Here is a 20,840-nt window from a genome sequence, read left to right as displayed (position 1 = left end):
GGTACTGAAATGGCCAGCTTGCAGTCCAGATCTTTCACCCATAGAAAACATTTGGCGCATCATAAAGAGGAAGATGTGACAAAGAAGACCTAAGACAGTTGAGCAACTAGAAGCCTGTATTAGACAAGAATGGGACAACAGTCCTATTCCTAAACTTGAGCAACTTGTCTCCTCAGTCCCCAGACATTTGCAGACTGTTATAAAAAGAGGGGATGCCACACAGTGGTAAACGTGGCCTTGTTCCAACTTTTTTGAGATGTGTTGATGCCATGAAATTTTAAATCAACTTATTTTTCCCTTAAAATGATAGATTTTCTCAGTTTAAACATTTGATATGACATCTATGTCGTATTCTGAATAAAACATTGACATTTGAATCTTCCACATCATTGCATTTTTTTTTTATTCACAATTTTTAGTGTCCCAACTTTTTTGGAATCGGGCTTGTATATATATATGTATGTGTGTGTGTGTGTGTGTATGTGTGTGCGTGTGTGTTGACATGTATATTCACTGTTTGAATTTTGACTTGTTTACAGAATCCTTTCTATAAATCTTCCTCCCTTCAACCCTTGAAGAAGCAGTTTTCACCACGTAAAAAAAAGGAATCATCCTCACCACAGAACACCTGAAGTGCATGGGCTCAGAACCAGTAGAGTCGCTATATGCTAAGCTCACCCTGAGAACATAACAAGCAGGGGAGGTCACTGACCACAGTCCTGCCAGGGGACGCCAGCTAAGTTCCACAAAAGGACCAGCTATTAGACCTAAGGGTCGCCCACCATAAAAGGACATATGGTGTATTTGACTTATGCGCTAAAAAGAGGTAAACTACACCAAGGAAACTGCAAACGGAAACTGAAATCAGACGTGGAACTCCTCCAAACAAGCGGCTAATTTGATAGTGTCCCCACGTATCACAATAATTGTAAAAGCAAAAAAATCAGCGCTTAACTCTAAATGAGGTGGACCACTCTATATGTCTTCAGCAATCACTACTCAAAGATCATAAAAAGCATTAAATATCACATAAATCCAAAAACCACTGAATGTGTAAGTGAACTTCTAAAATCAGATGTAATGATATGTACAATCCAAGTAAACGTGATAATAAAAAGCAATAAAAGGATATTTCTCAAAGTGATGTGTGCTTAATCCAAATATATGTGGTGCTTAAAAAATAGCTGACATGTGAAAATTAAATACACAAAAAGGTGTCTAATCAATATGGTGACAGTGAGCAACAGTGGCGGCTGGTGAAGTTTTAAGATGGGGGGGGGGGGGGGCGCAAGACCCCGCCCTTCTATTTTGGCCCCTCCCGTTTCTCAGAAGCCACACCCCTTATAGACCCCACCCATTTTGTCCCCTGTATTTTGCTTGCGTGAACCAATTCTCCCAATATATCACATATTAAGGGCTTCATCAGTACTAGTATATCCCATAAAAGGGAGCAGGGGCCCTATTATGGGATATACTGACTGAGAGTGGCACAAACCCCACAGTACAGGCCCCTTGTACAAACCCCACAGTACAGACCCCCTAGCACAAACCCCACAGTACAGACCCCCTAGCACAAAACCCACAGTACAGACCCCCTAGCACAAACCCCACAGTACAGACCCCCTAGCACAAACCCCACAGTACAGACTCCCTAGCACAAACCCCACAGTACAGACTCCCTAGCACAAACCCCACAGTACAGACTCCCTAGCACAAACCCCACAGTACAGACTCCCTAGCACAAACCCCACAGTACAGACCCCCCTAGCAAAAACCCCACAGTACAGACCCCCCTAGCAAAAACCCCACAGTACAGACCCCCCTAGCAAAAACCCCACAGTACAGACCCCCTAGCACAGACCACACAGTACATGCCCCCTTTCAATGTAGTGACCAGCGTACATGCCCCCTTTCAATGTAGTGACCAGTATACAGGCCCCCTTTCAATGTAGTGACCAGCGTACATGCCCCCTTTCAATGTAGTGACCAGTATACAGGCCCCCTTTCAATGTAGTGACCAGTATACAGGCCCCCTTTAAATGTAGTGACCAGCGTACATGCCCCCTTTCAATGTAGTGACCAGTATACAGGCCCCCTTTCAATGTAGTGACCAGCGTACATGCCCCCTTTCAATGTAGTGACCAGCGTACATGCCCCCTTTCAATGTAGTGACCAGCATACAGGCCCCCTTTCAATGCAGTGACAAGCGTACATGCCCCCTGCAGAGGTATGCAGTGGGAGAGATGGGATCAGGCAGAGGGATGGAGGTGAGAGAGATGGGATCAGGCAGAGGGATGGAGGTGGGAGAGATGGGATCAGGCAGAGGGATGGAGGTGGGAGAGATGGGATCAGGCAGAGGGATGGAGGTGGGAGAGATGGGATCAGGCAGAGGGATGGAGGTGGGAGAGATTGGATCAGGCGGTGGGCGGGATGAGATCAGGCAGAGGGATGGAGGTGAGAGAGATGGGATCAGGCAGAGGGATGGCGGTGGGAGAGATGGGATCAGGCAGAGGGATGGCAGTGGGAGAGATGGGATCAGGCAGAGGGATGGTGGTGGGAGAGATGGGATCAGGCAAAGGGATGGCGGTGGGAGGGATGAGAGGATGAGGCAGAGAGGGATGGCAGTGGGAGGGATGGTCATGGGATGAGGCAGAGCAAAGGGGGATGGCAGTGGAAAGGCTGGATGGTTGGATGATCATGGGATGAGGCAGAGCAGAGGGGGATGGCGGTGGAAAGGCTGGATGGATGGATGGTCATGGGATGAGGCAGAGCAGAGGGGGATGGCGGTGGAAAGGCTGGATGGATGGATGGTCATGGGATGAGGCAGAGCAGAGGGGGACGGCGGTGGAAAGGCTGGATGGATGAATGGCCATGGGATGAGGCAGAGCAGAGAGGGATGGCTGTGGAAAGGCTGGATGGATGGATGGTCATGGGATGAGGCAGAGCAGAGGGGGATGGCGGTGGAAAGGCTGGATGGATGGATGGATGGTCATGGGATGAGGCAGAGCAGAGGGGGACGGCGGTGGAAAGGCTGGATGGATGGATGGTCATGGGATGAGGCAGAGCAGAGGGGGACGGCGGTGGAAAGGCTGGATGGATGGATGGTCATGGGATGAGGCAGAGCAGAGAGGGATGGCGGTGTAAAGGCTGGATGGATGGATGGTCATGGGATGAGGCAGAGCAGAGAGGGATGGCGGTGGAAAGGCTGGATGGATGGTCATGGGATGAGGCAGAGCAGAGGGGGATGGCGGTGGAAAGGCTGGATGGATGGATGGTCATGGGATGAGGCAGAGCAGAGGGGGATGGCAGTGGAAAGGCTGGATGGTTGGATGATCATGGGATGAGGCAGAGCAGAGGGGGATGGCGGTGGAAAGGCTGGATGGATGGATGGTCATGGGATGAGGCAGAGCAGAGAGGGATGGCGGTGGAAAGGCTGGATGGATGGTCATGGGATGAGGCAGAGCAGAGGGGGACGGCGGTGGAAAGGCTGGATGGATGGATGGTCATGGGATGAGGCAGAGCAGAGGGGGACGGCGGTGGAAAGGCTGGATGGATGGATGGTCATGGGATGAGGCAGAGCAGAGGGGGATGGCGGTGGAAAGGCTGGATGGATGGATGGTCATGGGATGAGGCAGAGCAGAGGGGGATGGCGGTGGAAAGGCTGGATGGATGGATGGTCATGGGATGAGGCAGAGCAGAGGGGGATGGCGGTGGAAAGGCTGGATGGATGGATGGTCATGGGATGAGGCAGAGCAGAGGGGGATGGCGGTGGAAAGGCTGGATGGATGGATGGTCATGGGATGAGGCAGAGCAGAGGGGGATGGCGGTGGAAAGACTGGATGGATGGATGGTCATGGGATGAGGCAGAGCAGAGGGGGATGGCGGTGGAAAGGCTGGATGGATGGTCATGGGATGAGGCAGAGCAGAGGGGGATGGCGGTGGAAAGGCTGGATGGATGGTCATGGGATGAGGCAGAGCAGAGGGGGATGGCGGTGGAAAGGCTGGATGGATGGTCATGGGATGAGGCAGAGCAGAGGGGGACGGCGGTGGAAAGGCTGGATGGATGGATGGTCATGGGATGAGGCAGAGCAGAGGGGGATGGCGGTGGAAAGGCTGGATGGATGGATGGTCATGGGATGAGGCAGAGCAGAGGGGGATGGCGGTGGAAAGGCTGGATGGATGGATGGTCATGGGATGAGGCAGAGCAGAGGGGGATGGCGGTGGAAAGGCTGGATGGATGGATGGTCATGGGATGAGGCAGAGCAGAGGGGGATGGCGGTGGAAAGGCTGGATGGATGGATGGATGGTCATGGGATGAGGCAGAGCAGAGGGGGATGGCGGTGGAAAGGCTGGATGGATGGATTGTCATGGAGGACTGACAGGACAGGAGGACCACGAGGACTCACTTACCGGTGGTGATGTCTTCTCTTCTTCCAGCAGATGACCTCCGCTCCTCGAGCTGCGGCCTGGTGAGGTGACCGGTCCGGTCGTCTGGATCAGATGCTGGTGGTCTGGTCTCCTCTCCGGTGCCGCCGTCACTCCCGTCCGGTGTCCACCCGACTCCATCGTCCGTCCGGGTCCGGTCCACTGCTGCGAGTGACGTCAGCGGGGTCAGCTTAGGATGTCCTGGATGCTGTGATTGGTCCAGGCTGGAGGCTGGACCAATCACAGCCAGGAATCCACGAAGTGGGGGTTTCCAAGCAATCTGCCTTTGCGCCCAGGTTACGCCCCCACGCCCCCCAGAAGGCAGCCAATCGGCGCCTCTTCTGGGTGGTAACCCCACCCCCCCCACCCCCTCCACATCGGCCGGCGGAGGCGGCGAACGCAATTTTTTTTTTTCAAACTTTATTGCTCGTTTTGTAATCTTTTTTTTTTTTTCTTTTTTTAGGGGGGGCGGCGCCCTGGCGCCCCCTATGCACCGGCCACCACTGGGAGCAAAATAATTCATATAAGAATAAACAGAAAATAATGTTCAAACAACAACGATGGTGATCTCAGACCAAACAAAGGAAATATCAACCGCCGGTCTGAATATTTAAAAGTGCAACTGTGCTAAACATAAGGTGCATATGTGTCCATACATAAGGCTTCAATCAGTCCAATACGGTCATTAAAGTGCAAAGTGCCTTAAAATAAAGTGATCAATACGAGTGCACTCAATAGGTGAAATCCAAACACAGCAAAGTGGATGTGTCCCGGTGAGCTCGCAATCCAACCCCAGGTGCAGTGGCCGCTCACCTCCACAACACTCAAAAAGAGCGTTTAAATACTGTTATCCAAGCTTCTTATATTTTCCGGACACACGTTAATTTCCCTCCAGCTGTTTATGGATCTATGTTTCAGAATGGGTCCACACGAATTTGTCTCAGTCCATCTATCTAACTCTTAGACAAGAGAGGCTCTCATGGTGTAGTACATTTAGGTATATCTTTATTCAATAAAAGTTGCAGACTACTTACATCAATGCAGTTAAAATAGTGCAGAAACAACCTCCAATACAACCGCAGTCCGGCGGTTGATATTTCCTTTGTTTGGACTGAGATCACCATCGTTGTTATTTGAACATTATTTTCTGTTTATTCTTATATGAATTATTTTGCTCACTGTCACCATATTGATTAGACACCTTTTTGTGTATTTAATTTTCACATGTCAGCTATTTTTTAAGCACCACATATATTTGGATTAAGCACACATCACTTTGAGAAATATCCTTTTATTGCTTTTTATTATCACGTTTACTTGGATTGTACATATCCTTACATCTGATTTTAGAAGTTCACTTACACATTCAGTGGTTTTTGGATTTATGTGATATTTAATGCTTTTTATGATCTTTGAGTAGTGATTGCTGAAGACATATAGAGTGGTCCACCTCATTTAGAGTGAAGCGCTGATTTTTTTGCTTTTACATAAAAAGACATAGCCCCCTATAAAGGGGAAGAGGGGGCCCGTCGTGGCGCAGACGCACAGGCAGAGTACCCAACCCACACAACAATGCCCCCATGGAACCCCCTGGTTCAAGGGGGAGCCAGGCAGTCCATATGTCCACCGCCCCTGAGGGGGGAGGGGAAGGGCGGACGCCCATCCACTGCTCTATCACCCCAGTCAGCAGCTGCTGTTCAACAGCTTGGTCAGTATCTCAAACAGCCTGGTCAGCAGCGCGGACAGCGAGCCGTGAGTAGGCTGCAAAAGCCGCAGCCTAAACTTGGGGCCCGATCCGGTCACGAGTCCGCCGTCAGCTCTGTCAGCTTGATCAGCAGCTCGGACAGCTCGCTTAGGAGCTCAGACAACCTGGTCAGTCGACGGGACAGTAACTCAAGAGAGCCAGCTCCGTCAGTCGCAAGCCGCTGCCTCAATTTTTTGGCCGATCCGCCTGCGTGAGGCATCCGCCAGTCTGCTTGGTCAGGCACCTCATCTCAGTCAGGCACTCGGTCGGCTTAGTCAGGTACCTGGACAGCCGCGAGTAGGCCGCAAAGCTGCGGACTAAATTTTCGGCCTGACCCAGACATGTGAGGCGCAGACCCGCGGATGAAGCAACATCCACTCCCCCAAAGCCTATAATTACCGCAGGGAGCCCAAAGGACATCCCTGCTCCAATCACTAACCCCCAGGGGGCTGGGAACTTGCTCAAAGACCCCCGTGTGCGATCCGGACAGCCCAGTCAGCAAAAACCGCATCCACCACCCCTTACTGGAGCAAGTGGTAAAAGCCAGCTCCTACCTAGCCCCGGGAGGGGGGCATGGGAGTAGGTTGGGGCCAAAAGACCAACGTGACTGTTAAGAGGGGCTGGGGGAAATGGAAGGGAACTTGGGGGTCCGACCATCCCAAGGAGGGGCTCACAGGTGGGGGTGCTGACGGCCAAGGGGCACGCTGCAACTCAGGCCGAACCAGGTCGTGTGCATCCCGGCGAGGCGTTTAACTCTCGGGCCAGCCTCCGTCCATTTGGGCTCTGTCGTGGCAAGGCCTAGCACAGGGCTATAACCTGCACACGCTCGCTGGCCGGACTGGGAGACCTTAAGGATCTACAATATCCAGTCTGGCTGTTGATTGCAGTTCTCTCAGCAACTAGCTAAAAAAACTGAATTTTTGTAAAATCTTACCTGTAAAATTCCTTTCTCTGAGTCCTCCGACAGTCGCCGCCTCCTCCAAGTCATCACTATTGGGTATTGACTTCCGCTCCGCAGGAGTAGCTAGGCATAAGACTTATTCAAAAGAACAAAGGCATTTGCATATACACACCCATGGGGGCTGTCCCACTGGTCCACACCCCCCTGCAGTGACCACTTCCAACTCAGTTTGGTAGCATAGCAGTAGGTAATAAGAACACAACCCCAAAAGAGGGGCGGGGCGGCGACTGTCGGAGGACTCAGAGAAAGGAATTTTAGTGGTAAGATTTTACAAAAATTGAGTTTTCTCTTACGTCCTCCGACAGTCGCCGCCTCCTCTAAGTCATCACTGTTGGGATGTTGCAAAGCAGTGTAGACATGAGGGGTGGGAGACAACCGTAGAAAAGGCAATGCAGTATCCACATCAGAGAAAGGAACCTTACCAGCACAGTAAGAGAACCTTCTGGGCAATAGAAAAAACAAGGCTCAACAGGAGCAACAGCCCAGGAAAGCAAATACCAACAGCCAGGGACCCACAAAAAAACACAAGGGTCCTTCATGGCACTGCCGCACTGAGAACTTTGCGGCCAAAGGAGGCACCAGCTGATGCCAGAACATCTACCTTGTAGAATTTGGAAAAGGTGTGCACCGACGACCAAGTCGCAGCCTTGCACACCTGGGCCACGAGGCACGATGCCAATAGGCCCAGGACGCACTCAAAGTTCTGGTAGAGTGCGACTTAACAGGGAAGGGTGGAACCTGTTCCTTCAAAGCATAAACCTGTTCAATGGTCTGTCTGATCCATTTGGCAATAGTCGCTGCAGACGCAGCCATGCCCTTCCGAGGTCCCTCAGGAAGGACAAAGAGGGAATCCGTTCTCCGAAAGGACTCCGTAGACGACAGGTAAACCCTGATCGCCCTGACAACATCCAAGGAATGCAAAGTAACCTCCTTAGGATGCTTAGGCTTCGTACAAAGCGAAGGCAGGACAATGTCCTCATTAAGGAGGAATTCAGAGACCACCTTAGGAAGAAAAGAGGAATGTGGACGCAAGACCACCTTATCCTTGTGAATTACCAAGTAAGGAGAGCGGCAAGAAAACGCCGCCAGCTCTGATACTCTGCGAGCCGAAGTGATCGCCACTAAAAAGGCAACCTTCTTAGACAGCAGAGGCAACGATATCTCCGGGATGTTTTCAGAGAGCACGCTCTAACACGGACAGAACCAAGTTCAAGTCCCATGGAGGTAAAGGCTCCTTCCTGGGAGGAGCCAAATGTCGCACACCTTGAATGAAGGTGCGAATTAAGGAATGAGACGCCACAGGGCGTTGGAAAAGAACAGCCAGTGCAGACACCTGGCCCTTATTGTGGCCAGCGCCAGGCGCTGATCCACTCCAGACTGGAGGAAAGCCAACACTCTCGACACCAAGAGCGAGGGGAGAACCCCCTGGACTCACACCAGGCGAAATAAGCTTTCCAGGTACGGTAATAGATTATACCAGATGAGGTTTTCCTAGCCTTGATCGGAGTATGGATGACCTCAGGGGAGAGACCCCTGTCTCTCAGGACCTGGGTCTCAACAGCCAGGCCGTTAAAGCCAGCGACTGTAAAGCAGGATGGAAGATTGGTCCCCGAGACAGCAGATCTTCCCGCATTGGCAGCCGCCACGGAGGCACCACTGCCAGGTGAACAACGTCGGCATACCAGGACCGGCGTGGCCAGTCCGGCGCCACCAGAATCACCAGGTGCGGTTCCGAGGCTAACCTACGGAGGAACCTGGATAACAACTGAATCGGAGGAAAGGCATACATCAGACGATACTGATGCCAAGGGGCCACCAATGCATCCGAAGCGTCTGCCAGAGGATCGCGCATTCTTGCCACGAACCTTTCCACCTTTTGGTTTAGACGAGATGCGAACAGATCAACGTCCGTGGATCTCCACTTCGCACACAGCATTCGAAAGACCTCCGGGTGTAGGGACCATTCTCCCTGGTCCAGGGTCTGGCGGCTCAGATAGTCGGCCTGCCGATTCTCCACACCCGGAATGTGAACTGCTGGAATCGCCGGGACATGAGTCTCGGCCCAAGCCAGAATGTCGGTCACCTCCCGGCCGCCCGGGCACTCCTGGTGCCCCCCTGGTGGTTGATGTAAGCCACCGCGGTAGCATTGTCCGTCTGTACCCGAACAGGACGGTCCCGAAGACGTTCCGACCACTGGAAGAGACAGAGTTTGATTGCTCTCAATTCCAGCACATTGATCGGAAGGGAGGATTCCTCCTCCGACCAAGTGCCCTGGGCAGACAGGTTGCCCAGGACTCCACCCCAGCCCGACAGGCTGGCATCCGTGGTAATCACCGTCCACAACAACAGACGGAAGGACTTGCTTGCCGACACCGCCGGGGACTGGAGCCACCACAGAAGATCCATTCTGGTCTGGCGACTCAATGAGACACTCAGATCCAGGGACTGAGTTAGTCTGTCCCACCTGGCCAGGATCTCCGCTTGAAGAGACCGCGTGTGAAACTGAGCAAAGGATATCGCCTCGAAGGCTGACACCATCAACCCCAGGGACCGCATGCAGGTCCTGAGTGACGAGGACGGATTGTCCCTGAGGGGCCTGATCCCGTCCTGCAAGGTCCGAAGCTTGTCCTCTGGCAAGAACACTTTTGCCTGAGCAGAATCCAGGATCATTCCCAGATAGGGAAGACGAACCGATGAAGACAATGTCGACTTCTGTACGTTGATGGTCCATCCAAACTCCTGGAACGCCTGTACCGTGGTGGACAGATCGCACAGTAGGTCCTGGCTGACACTCGATCTTAGCAGGAGATCGTCCAGATACCCCAAGACCGAAATGCCCTGTGCCCTTAGCAGGCCCAGAACAGGCGCCAGCACTTTGGTAAAGACCCTTTGAGCCGAAGCGAGACCGAAAGGTAATGCCACAAACTGATAGTGGTCCTTAGCGATAGCGAACCGAAGGTACCTCTGGTGACCCTCGAAAATGGGGATGTGCAGATACGCATCCTTCAGGTCTATAGAGGCCAGGAATTCCCCTGGGCTCAGGGAGGCCACCACCGAACAGAGAGATTCCATACGGAACTTCCGAACGCTCACAAAGCGGTTCAGCGCTTTCAGGTCCAGAATAGGACGTACCTTGCCCTCCTTTCTGGGCACAGTGAACAGATTTGAATAAAATCCCCGATACCTGTCCCGATGAGGCACCGGGACAATTACCCCCTGAGCAAGAAGGTCCTGCACCGCTTGATGCAAGTCCTGCAGACGCCCTGGAGGCAAATAAAGATTTGAGGCAAAAAATCTGTCCGCTGGCCGGGAAAGGAATTCTATCTTGTACCCTGATCGAATGATTTCCTGAACCCACCTGTCCGAAATTTGGAGCAGCCAAGGTTGGAGGAAACCGTGCAAACGTCCCCCCACCCCTGAAACGGGTGAGGGCGCCCCTTTAGGCAGAGGCGGATTGACCCGCCGAGCCGGCATTGCCGGACTTCTGCTTGCCCGCCCAGGGCTTCTTCTGGCTACCTTGGCCCTTGAAGGGCTTGCCCTTGGATTGGTTCCGAAAGGCACGAAAGGACCCCTGATTGGGCCGAGAGGTAGAACCCCGCTTGCCTCGAAAGGACTTGTTCTTCGGGTTCTGGTGCAGCATGGTGCTCTTGCCCCCCGTGACGCCTTTACCAAGGTATCCAATGCCTCGCCAAAAAGGCGAGAACCAGCATAGGGAAAATCAGCAACTGTTTTCCGTGATGTCTGGTCAGCCGACCAGCTCTTCAGCCAGATCAGTCGACGGTTAAGCACCGCAACACTAGATAGGCGTGCTACCAAAGGGGCCTCATTTTAAGGCCGCATCGCACAAATACATGACTCCTTGGTGAATTTGATCCACCATAGCCAGCCGGGCAGGTGGAACAGAATCAGACACGAGGTTGCTCCTAAGCACCTTAGTCCAATCAGCACCGCTTGAGCCACCAAAACGGACGCAAAAACAGGTCTGAGCAAGGAACCCGCCACCGTGTAGGAATGGCGGGCTAGAGACTTCAACCGTCTGTCCGTGGGATCCTGAAAAACCGGGGTCTCCTCAGTAGGAATCAAAGTAGCCTTGTTTAACACGGCCACAGTGTGATCCACCTGTGGGGGCACACACCATCGCGATTCCGTAGCCGGTGCAAAGGGATAAAGTAATTTAAACCGACTAGGTACCAGGAATGGACGTTTCAAAGTGCGCCACAGTTCATTAACAGTGTAATGAAACTCAGCGGGGCAGGGAAAAACCTGCGCCGACTTGCGGGTCCTGTGTGTCCCAAATGAGGACACAATACCCGGAGGATTGGGCTCATCCTCCAAATGTAGTGTTTCCTTCACAGAATCAATTCATCCATGGTGGCGCGTTCTTCAGGCGACCCCGGGGGAGAAGCATCAACCCCCCTCCACCTCCGCCTCCCCCTCATACCCCAGCTGGTCCAAGGATGAGCGAGACCCTGAAAAGGGCATGCCCACCGCAGCAGCTATATCACCATCTGAATCAGAGGAGAGAGATAATCTGGGCCTCTTTCTAGCAGCACGTTCAGCCATCAGCACCTCCATTTTGGACACTAAGGACACCACTACAGCGGCCAAATCAGGCATAACAGGGGCCACAGCAGGACTGGGGTCCCCCACCAGGGCTGGAGGGAATTTGTTGTCCTGAGAATCCATTGCCCAAGGCAAAAAAAAAAAAAATAGTGCAATAAAAAGGTTACTGTCCCTTTAACACCGCTGCGGAGTGCGCAGCCCACCGCTATATGAACAGTGACAAAAGACCCCCAATAGGAGAAGAAAACTGAGCCAGAAATTACAAAACAGAAGGTTATGGAAGAGACAGTCTGCAGAGCCCCACAGAGTGTTACCACCTAGATCGCTGCTTCAGAGGAAAAGGAAGTGAGGTCATGAGAGGCTGAACTATAAGCTGCAAAGGACTCAGGGAAAATGGCTGCCCATAGAACTGAATAGGAGACTTCGGGAAAATGGCCGCCGAACAGGTGCGGAACGATCGTTCTGCCACACGCAAGATGGCACCGGATAGCGCCAAAACAGCATGTAAATCAGCCCACAGTGAAACAACATGCTAGCCCAAAGTAAAGATGGCGGACCGCACGTTTTTTCCCCCGCTGCGGTCGCCACACACATCGTCTGTACCCCCAGTGAAAACACCTAAGTGACACAGGGAAAAGGGCTCCCACAAACACACAGCACCATAGCGCAGCGTATGTACAAAAGACCCCTGCAGGGATCACAACAGGGAGGCCCACACCGGCATAGACATGGGGGACACACAGCAACACAGGACTGCCACCCCAGACAGAGGCCCCACACAGAAGTACTTACCTGTACCAGATGGCGTGGGGAGCCTCTCAGAACGGAAAGCCGCTGTCCTCATCTGACAGGGAATGCCGTTAGCCAAGGACATTACACTGCAGTATCGCACATGTGTCCAGTGAGGTAGCCACCTCACGGCTGCATCCCTGCTGCGAGCAGGGATGGGTCGTTCATAATGCCAGGACGAACCACGGCTGAACGCTCGATGGTGGGCTGGGGGTCCCTCTGACCTTCTGCCCTGGAGAACCAGGGCGGTCAGTCCGATTCCCAGCTCCGCATGAATCCATCTTCATCCGAAGAATCGACTAAAACTAAAGCTGACAAAATAAACAGCTAGTAAATCAAAGAAAAAAAATTACATTTTCAAAGAAAATCAAATAAAAAAAGAAGATTAGAAAGGCTGAGACTGTAGCCCCCGCACAGGGAAGCCTAACTACTCCTGACGCTAGGCAGAAAGAAACTGAGTTGGGAGTGGTCACTGCAGGGGGGTGTTGACCAGTGGGACAGCCCCCATGGGTGTGTATATGCAAATGCCTTTGTTCTTTTGACTAAGTCTTATGCCTAGCTACTCCTGCGGAGCGGAAGTCAATACCCAATAGTGATGACTTAGAGGAGGCGGCGACTGTCGAGGACGTAAGAGAAATTAAAATTTTAACAAAGGTTCCCTTTAAAATAAAAAAACAAGACCGAAGTCCCAGCAAGGAATTAGGTCCTATTCCTAAACTAGGCAAAACAAACTGAATCCTATAGCAGAGTGAGTGGGTGTATTCCCGCAGGGACTGCCCCATAGGTGTGGTAAAGTTTTTTCCTGCCTAGTGTCCTACTCCTGTAGGGGGCAGCATAATCTAATGGTTAAGAAGAATATAAATTTGCGTCTGTCAATGAACGATAGAGAAAATGGATTTTACGGCAAGTCAAAAATCCCATTTTCTCTTTTGTTCATTGACAGACACAGCTCCTGATCTTCTTAACCATTGGGATGTCCCAAAGCAGCATTAAACATCAGGGGTGGGAGCAGTAAAAAATTCCCAAGGCTAAACAGTAGCCAACCAGGCAACAGAACCTCAACCAAAACAGCAGCCTGCAAAACTTTGCGGTCAAAGGAAGCATCCGCAGATCTCAACACACCCACTTTACAGAACTTTGTGAAAGTGTGCACCGTCAACCAGGTGGCCGCCTTACATACCTGCATCACTGACACGTGAGGACTTAAGGCCCAGGAGGCACCGAGCGCCCGAGTAGAGTAGAATCGACAGGGGAAGGAGGAACCTGACCCCTGATGGAATAGGTCAGAATCACCGTCTGTCTGATCCATCTGGAAATGGTCGCAGAAGAAGCGGACAACCCTTTCCGAGGCCCATCCGTGTGAACAAATAGGGAGTCTGACTTTCTAAAAATGACTCCATAGCTGCCAGGTAGAATCTAACTGCCCAGACCACAACCAAGTCATGCAAAGCAATTTCCTTCAGATGTTTTGGCCTGGGACATAGGGAAGGCAACACAATGTCTTCATTCAAATGAAATCAGAGACAACCTGAGGAAGGAACGACTGATAGGGGCGAAGAACCACCTTATCATTGTGAACCACTAAGGTGAACGACAGGATAACGCCAGTAATCCTGACACCCTGCGTGCGGAGGTGAAAGCCACCAAAAAGGCCACCTTCTGGGACAGCGTAAGCAGGGTAATCGCCCAAAGATTCTCAAAAGGAGGCTTCTTGGAAGACAGAGCACCAAATTGAGGTCCCAAGGTGGCAACAGAGACCGCACGGGAGGGCTCAAGTGCCTAACTCCCTGAACAAAAATACGCACTAGGGAGTATGTGGCCAAGGGCCCTTGAAAAAAGACATCTAAGGCCGACACATGAAACTTGATAGTACTTAAGGCCAGTTTCTGCTCAACCCCCCGTTGAAGGAAGGTCAAGATCTGAGCTAATGAAAAAGAGCGAGGATGAACCCCAAGAGACTCACACCATGCAATGTACGTCTTCCACGTACGATGGTAGATCTTCCTAGAAGTAGATTTCCTAGCTTTCAACAGCGTTGGAATCACCGACTCAGACAAACCTCTATCCATCAGCACCTGGCGTTCAATAGCCAAGTCATCAAAGCCAGCGACGGTAAAGCCGGATGGAAGATTGATCCTTGGGACAGTAGAATTTTTGCAGAGGATGCCTCTCCAGCCGGACAGGCTGGCATCCGTAGTGACCACTGTCCAATACAAGGGGAGGAAGGATTTGCCCAGCCGAAGCGCAGAAGAACGAAGCCACCATATCAGGGACTTTTTTCATTCCGATTGTCCATAGACTGCGGTCTCTTGTCACATTTGGCCAGAATCTCCCTTGCAGGGACCTTGTATGGAACTGTGCACCGCCTCAAAAAAAGGTAGACACCATCAGGCCCAGCACCCACATGCAAGTTCGAAGGGATGACCACCTGCTGGACAGCAGGAAATGAATTGATGCCTAAAGTTTCTGGAGTTTGTCCAGAGGAAGGAGCACTCTGGCTAAGGCAGAGTCCAGAGCCAGACCCAGATAGTCCAGCTTTGTAGATGGAACCAGAACAGAGTTCTGAAAATTCAGAATCCAGCCAAACTCCCTCAAGTTAGTATGGTGATTTCAAGGCTTTTCACCAGAGCACTAGGAGACTCCACTCGCAGAAGGAGGTTGTCCAAGTAGCCCAGTACCGCGATCCCCCATTGGTGTAACAATGCTAGCACCAGGGAAAACACTTTCGCGAAGACTCAAAAAGCAGAGGCGATACCAAAAGGTAATGCCACAAACTGATAATGCTCCTCTCCCACAGCAAAGCGGAGGAAGCGCTGGAGACCAAAACATTTTGGAATGTGAAGGTAAGCGTCCTTGATGTTGATGGAGGCAAAAAAAATCCCAGATGCAGGAAGTCACCACCGTGCGACTGGACTACATTCTGAACTTCTGCACCTGCACAAAGCAGTTCAGCACTTTGCGGTCAAGAATTGGACGTACCTTGCCTTCCTTCCTGGGGACTGTAAACAGGTTTGAGTAAAACCCCTAAAAAAATTCCGAAGTCGGAACCATCGCCCTTTAAGGTAAAAGGTCTTGCACCACCCCAAAAAGAGTCTGTATGCGGACAGGGGACAGTCGCACATTGGATGGAAGAACCTTACCAGAGGGTACGAACGAATCTCGAACTTGTGGCCAGACCGAATGAACTCGAGGACCCGCTCGTCTTGTACCAGGTGAGTCCACGGGTCCAGGAATCAGCAAAGACCTCCCCCCCACCCCAAATACGGGTGAGGGCGCACCTTCATGTTAAGGGGGCCTTGTCCGTGGGTCTGGGGAAGCCCGCTCTTGACTTGCCAGACCAAGTTCACTTGGATCCTCCAGAGGAGGCCCCGGAGGGCTCCGATCCCTTGTCAGTCGACCCTGAGGGACAAAAAAACTTCTTAGGGGCCTAGCCCATTCGGTCAAGAGTCTGCGACACCAGGGCAATGGTAAACATCGGCCTCAGTGCCGAACCAGCCAGGGTGTACATATTGCCGGACACAGCCTCCGCCTTCCTGTCAGATGAGTCCTTAAAAGCCAGGGACTCCCAACTGGAATCATGGTTGCCTTGTTTAATCTGGAAACCGAAGGGTCCACCACCGGTGGAACAGTCCACTTCTTAAGGAACTCCTCATAGGGGTACTGCCTAGCAAATCGCTTAGGGACCCCAAGGGGACGCTTTGGTCACCCCCACTCAGTGACAATTCTGTCAAAATAGGAGGGGAAGGGAACACCTTTGCCACTCTGGATAGCTTGTGAGTGCCAAAAGGAAACTAAACTGTGCCTCCATCGCAGCTGCGTCCTCCATCTTTAAGGTCTCACACACAGCTAGAATCAGTGCCTCTACCAGCGCCTTTTCGTGCGCGGTTGCAGAAGTGGACGAATCATCACAGACCCAGCAGGGTGACCCACGTCCGCGGCTGCCGAATCAGATTCAGATCTGATGAGACAGATGAGGCAGGGGGAAGGCGTGGGGTGCTTTATGCCAGCCCGTCGCCCATAAGCCACCTCCACCCAGGACACAAAGGACTTCAGGACCACAGTCAGTACATCGATGGATGGGACCTGGAGGGCCCTGCAGCCCCAGAGAGGGTTATCAGGTGGGAGAAGTGCTCCAAAGACCCAATGAGTCACCAGGGGGACCCCACAAAAAAGTGTAAGACATTAAGGGACAACCCCCACGGTTCTGGCAGCCCCACCCAGTTGCCAATCACAGAGCACCAATCGATCCTCAGCAGAGAGGAGAGGACCCCACCAGACACCACCCCACAGAAACCAGGCACCGCAGCGACCAGAAGAATCTGCACTGCACAAGCGGCAATCAGGAAACAAAAGGATCCAAGAGTCAGCACCAGGGGATGAGAAGGGGCTCCCACCACCGAAATCTCCGCTGTTTTCCATGGCAGACCACCACAAATTGGCCCCCGGACTACACAAAAATGGCAGGAGGGATCCCTAGGCCTCAAGGACAGGCCCAGGCAGGATGGGGGGCTGGCAGAAGCCCCCACCAGATACAGCCCCCCCCGTACAGCCAATTAACCGGTCGCCGGCCCTGCACCCCCCGTGCATAGCGCCCTGCCCCCACCCCAAGAAGAGGACCAGACCACCCACACAGCCTCAGCATAAGTAGAGGGGGGGTATGAAGGGGAAGACAGATGAAGGGTCACCAGGACAGTGTAAAGCAAGCCGGAGGAACTTCCAAGTGGCTGACGCGTTTCAAGGGGGAGATCCCCTCTTCTTGAGAGACAGAGATGAAGGGGGGTGGCTGACGGGAAGGAGGGGAACCCAGGGGTCCGACCATCCAGGGGGACAGCTACTCACCATATCAGGAACCAGGCAGGCACCCCTCTAGACAGAATCCCTCGCCATCAAAATGGGGGACTGTTGGCCAGGAGGAATGCTGCGACACGGGACGAGACCCGGTCATATGCGACCTCGCGAGGAGTTTAACTCGCAGGCCAGTCCCTGTCCAGTGGGGCTATGTCACGGCCGACCTAGCACGGAGCTGAGTTCTGCGTGGGCTCACTGGCCAGACTGGAGTAACCACTAGATCTAGATTATCCAGCCTGTCTCCCAGTTTGGCACTTGATTGTAGATCTCAAAGGAAAAAACCATGAGAAAAAAAAAAAAAAAAAAAACTAAAAGAAAATATTTGCCAGGACCAGAGATCCCAGCAAGAAACTAGGTCCTTACTCTTGACTAGGGAGAAAAAAACAGAGCAGAGAGAGGGAGTGTACCCCCTTTGACTGCCCATAGGTGTAGCCAGACTTTTTTTCTACCTAGTGTCCTACTCCTCTAGGGAGCAGCATAACTCAATGGTTAAGAAGATAAGGAGCTGTGTCCGTCAATGAACGAAAGGGAAAAATATATTCATGATTTTTTTTTTTCTTTTATTTATTTTTACTTGATTGCTATCGCAAGGAGTTAAAAGACCTATATATGTGATAGCATTGGGAAGGTGACAAGTCCTCTTTATGGAGACATTAGGAGTCTCCCCTGCCCTTCACCCCATCTAATCAAGCACAGATCCACTTGGTTTGATGTGTCCCCTTGGCTGTACTGGCCTGGAAATGGTGCATCTAAAAGCGGAAGGGATTTCGTTTCTAGTTTCATTGTTTACATGTGAGATCGAGGCATGGATTTGCCTCAGTCTCACAATGCTCTCCCTCTCATAGCCTGCGGTTGTGTTCCTGAGCTCCCAGTAAGAGCAGGAGAGCTTGGGAACCACGGGAGGGGGGCGTCATCATGCTGCCACCTCTGTGAAAATTATTGGCAGCCCATGGAGCTGCCGCATCACTTTTAAGCCAAGAGTCAGCTAAGAAAAACACGCACATTGAAATGGCTGCTACTGCAGCCAATAGCTTGTGATTAAAGGTTCACTCTTTGGACATACATAACACGTCCAAAGATCTGAACTGGTTAAGATGCCTATTTCTAATGCAAATGAGCAGAATCCGCATACCTTGTACCTCAGGGTCCCTCTCATTAATGTATGGGCTGACTGGATGCCATAGGGTTCTGCATATTTGGTACTGTCCCTGTTTGGGAAGCCTTCTAGGTTCAGTCCAGGAAAACAGTCCATGACAGTAACAGACTCCAGTAGCGAGCCTCCAGCTTCAATGTTAACAACCTATGAGACAAAAAATGAAAACCATTAAAAGAAAACGTTCAGTAATAACTAGGGAAAGCCTGCCTGTACACTTTTTTATCAATGGAACTTAATAAATAGCGGTACACCAGGACACTTGCAAAATTGCCTAGACACTATTAGGTACTGCTGATGACTGTCCACGTGGAGCAGTGGACAATGGATAGTTATTTCTGTAAAAAAATATAGAGATAGAACTATAATATTTATATAATAAATGGCTTATGAAGTTTTTGCTTAATTTTGCACTTTGACAGTGGACAAATAGGAATAAGAACAGTAAAGGTTTGGGCAATTAGCAGGATGTAGTTCATGAGTAGTCTGGTGTGCTAATAGAATTCAAGTGGTGGACAGAACCAGAATTCCTAGATGAGAGTTGTTTTTTTTACCTGCGATTGAAACATATAAAATGCAGGTCAGCAGATTCCCATCGACCCAGCTGGAGTAGTGTAGATCAGTGGTCCTCAACCCTGGTCCTCAGGGCCCACTAACAGGCCAGGTTTGCAAGATAACTGAAATACATCCCAGGTGATATAATTTGCTGCTCAGTGATTGCAGTACTCTAGTCTGCATCTCCCCAAGGTAATACTTAAAATCTGGCCTCTTAGTGGGCCCTGAGGACCGGAATTGAGGGACCACTGGTGTAGATGACTGTTTAGAGGTCCTTTTTATTACTTCATGAAGCAAGTCCAATTGAGGTGGATTTAAAATTGCAGTCAAAAGTAGATTAAACACAACCCTTTCTTGTTAAACATTGCATTTGCATTGAGCACATTTGTTTCAGCAGTACTGCATTACAATGAAAAAAGGCCAGGGTTGAAAAGAATACAGGCCTACATGAGTCCTCAGTATGGCAGTTCAATTTCTAGAAGCAGCATTTTAGAGACAAATTACATTACAGAATCAGGCCACAGAATGCATACAGGATGCATAGACCAGGGAATCTGCTCTTTTACCAAGCATAATTTCTGTGCACCATGCTAGCTACGCTCTTGCAGATAGTAATCTGGAGAACACCACCTGTCCCTGGCTTGGCGGTCCAGTGAGTTTCAGTTAGAAGAGGTTTTATTTTCACCTCCCTCCAGTTTCTCCCCCCTATTCTCTCTGTTCACCCCTCATATCCCTACCATACACTACTGCTCTCCTACAGATCACTCACTCTGGCATTAATCCACTCACTCTGGCATTAATCCTAGTTCTCTTTTCCAGAATTTTACCCAGCTTCCTTTCTCTGGTCTTGCCCACCCCCCCTTCAATGTTGCACTGCTACTGCAACAGAAGACAAAATAAAATGATTGTAGTTTTTCCTGGACAACAAACATAATTTTCTTTAATGAACTAACCTCTCCATTCTTCAGATAAGTGGCAGGCTGTATTGTATTTAGGAGAACACCAAGCGGGTTCCAGCTGAACTTATATCTCAGTGGATTGTCTGAATACTCAGGAGCTGGAAGACCTCCACAAAAGGAGATGTAGGACTCTACCTGCAGAAAAAAAAGGAGTGTGGTTATTTGCCATGAATTGGCATGGTCAAGGTCTCTCCAATTAAAAGAACATTTTTCTGTCAGTAAAGTATATAGCTGGGTGGTTTTGCCTTAAATAAGGATACCATGAATGGAACAAGATTTTTCCAAATAAATAGGTGACATTTTATTTTTTTTTTATTAAGAGTTTACCAAGAAAAGATTAAAATACATTCGTAGTGGTTCCCGGCAAAAAAATGTGAATGAAAGAAGCTTGTTGACCTCCAGGCGTATCCACTTAGATGTTAGGTTTAAAATTCCAGAATGGACACTCAATTGGACACGCCAAAATACCTCTGAAGGAGCCGGCATGTGTCCGGTGAAATTGGTCAGGAGCCTCTCTTCTATGATAATCTTGGACTTCTATCCCCACAGACATCTGGATGGATAAGTATTACATGCATGCACCCAATGGAATATTTCAAGACAATCTAATACTTTTGACATACCGTGAATCCAGAAACTAGTCACAGAGCTTCACTTTTTCCACATTTTGTTATGTTAATGCCTTATTCCAAAATGGATTAAATTCATTATTTTCCTCAAAATTGTACAAACAATACCCCATAAGAGCAACGTGAAAGAAGTTTGTTTGAAATCTTTGCAAATTTATAAAAAAAAAAAAACGAACAAAAATCGTAGATAAGTATTCACAGCCTTTGCTCAATA

General features: G+C 50.7%; 1 protein-coding gene across 1 annotated transcript in view; it reads right to left on the bottom strand.

Moving 5' to 3' along the window:
* The window catches only part of AASS (aminoadipate-semialdehyde synthase), a 187,155-nt gene that overhangs the window by 58,663 nt on the left and 107,652 nt on the right, over positions 1-20,840 (bottom strand). The window contains exons 17-18 of the mRNA XM_082256068.1: positions 19,992-20,132; positions 18,463-18,630 (exon numbers count right to left, since the gene is read on the bottom strand). Of these exons, the coding sequence (XP_082112194.1) occupies positions 18,463-18,630; positions 19,992-20,132 (309 nt within the window). The remainder of the gene's footprint in view (positions 1-18,462; positions 18,631-19,991; positions 20,133-20,840) is intronic.

This window comes from Pelophylax lessonae, assembly GCF_965119305.1.
Source record: "Pelophylax lessonae genome assembly, chromosome: 4".
Taxonomy (NCBI): Eukaryota; Metazoa; Chordata; class Amphibia; order Anura; family Ranidae; genus Pelophylax; species Pelophylax lessonae.
This window is presented reverse-complemented; position numbering and strand designations above follow the sequence as displayed.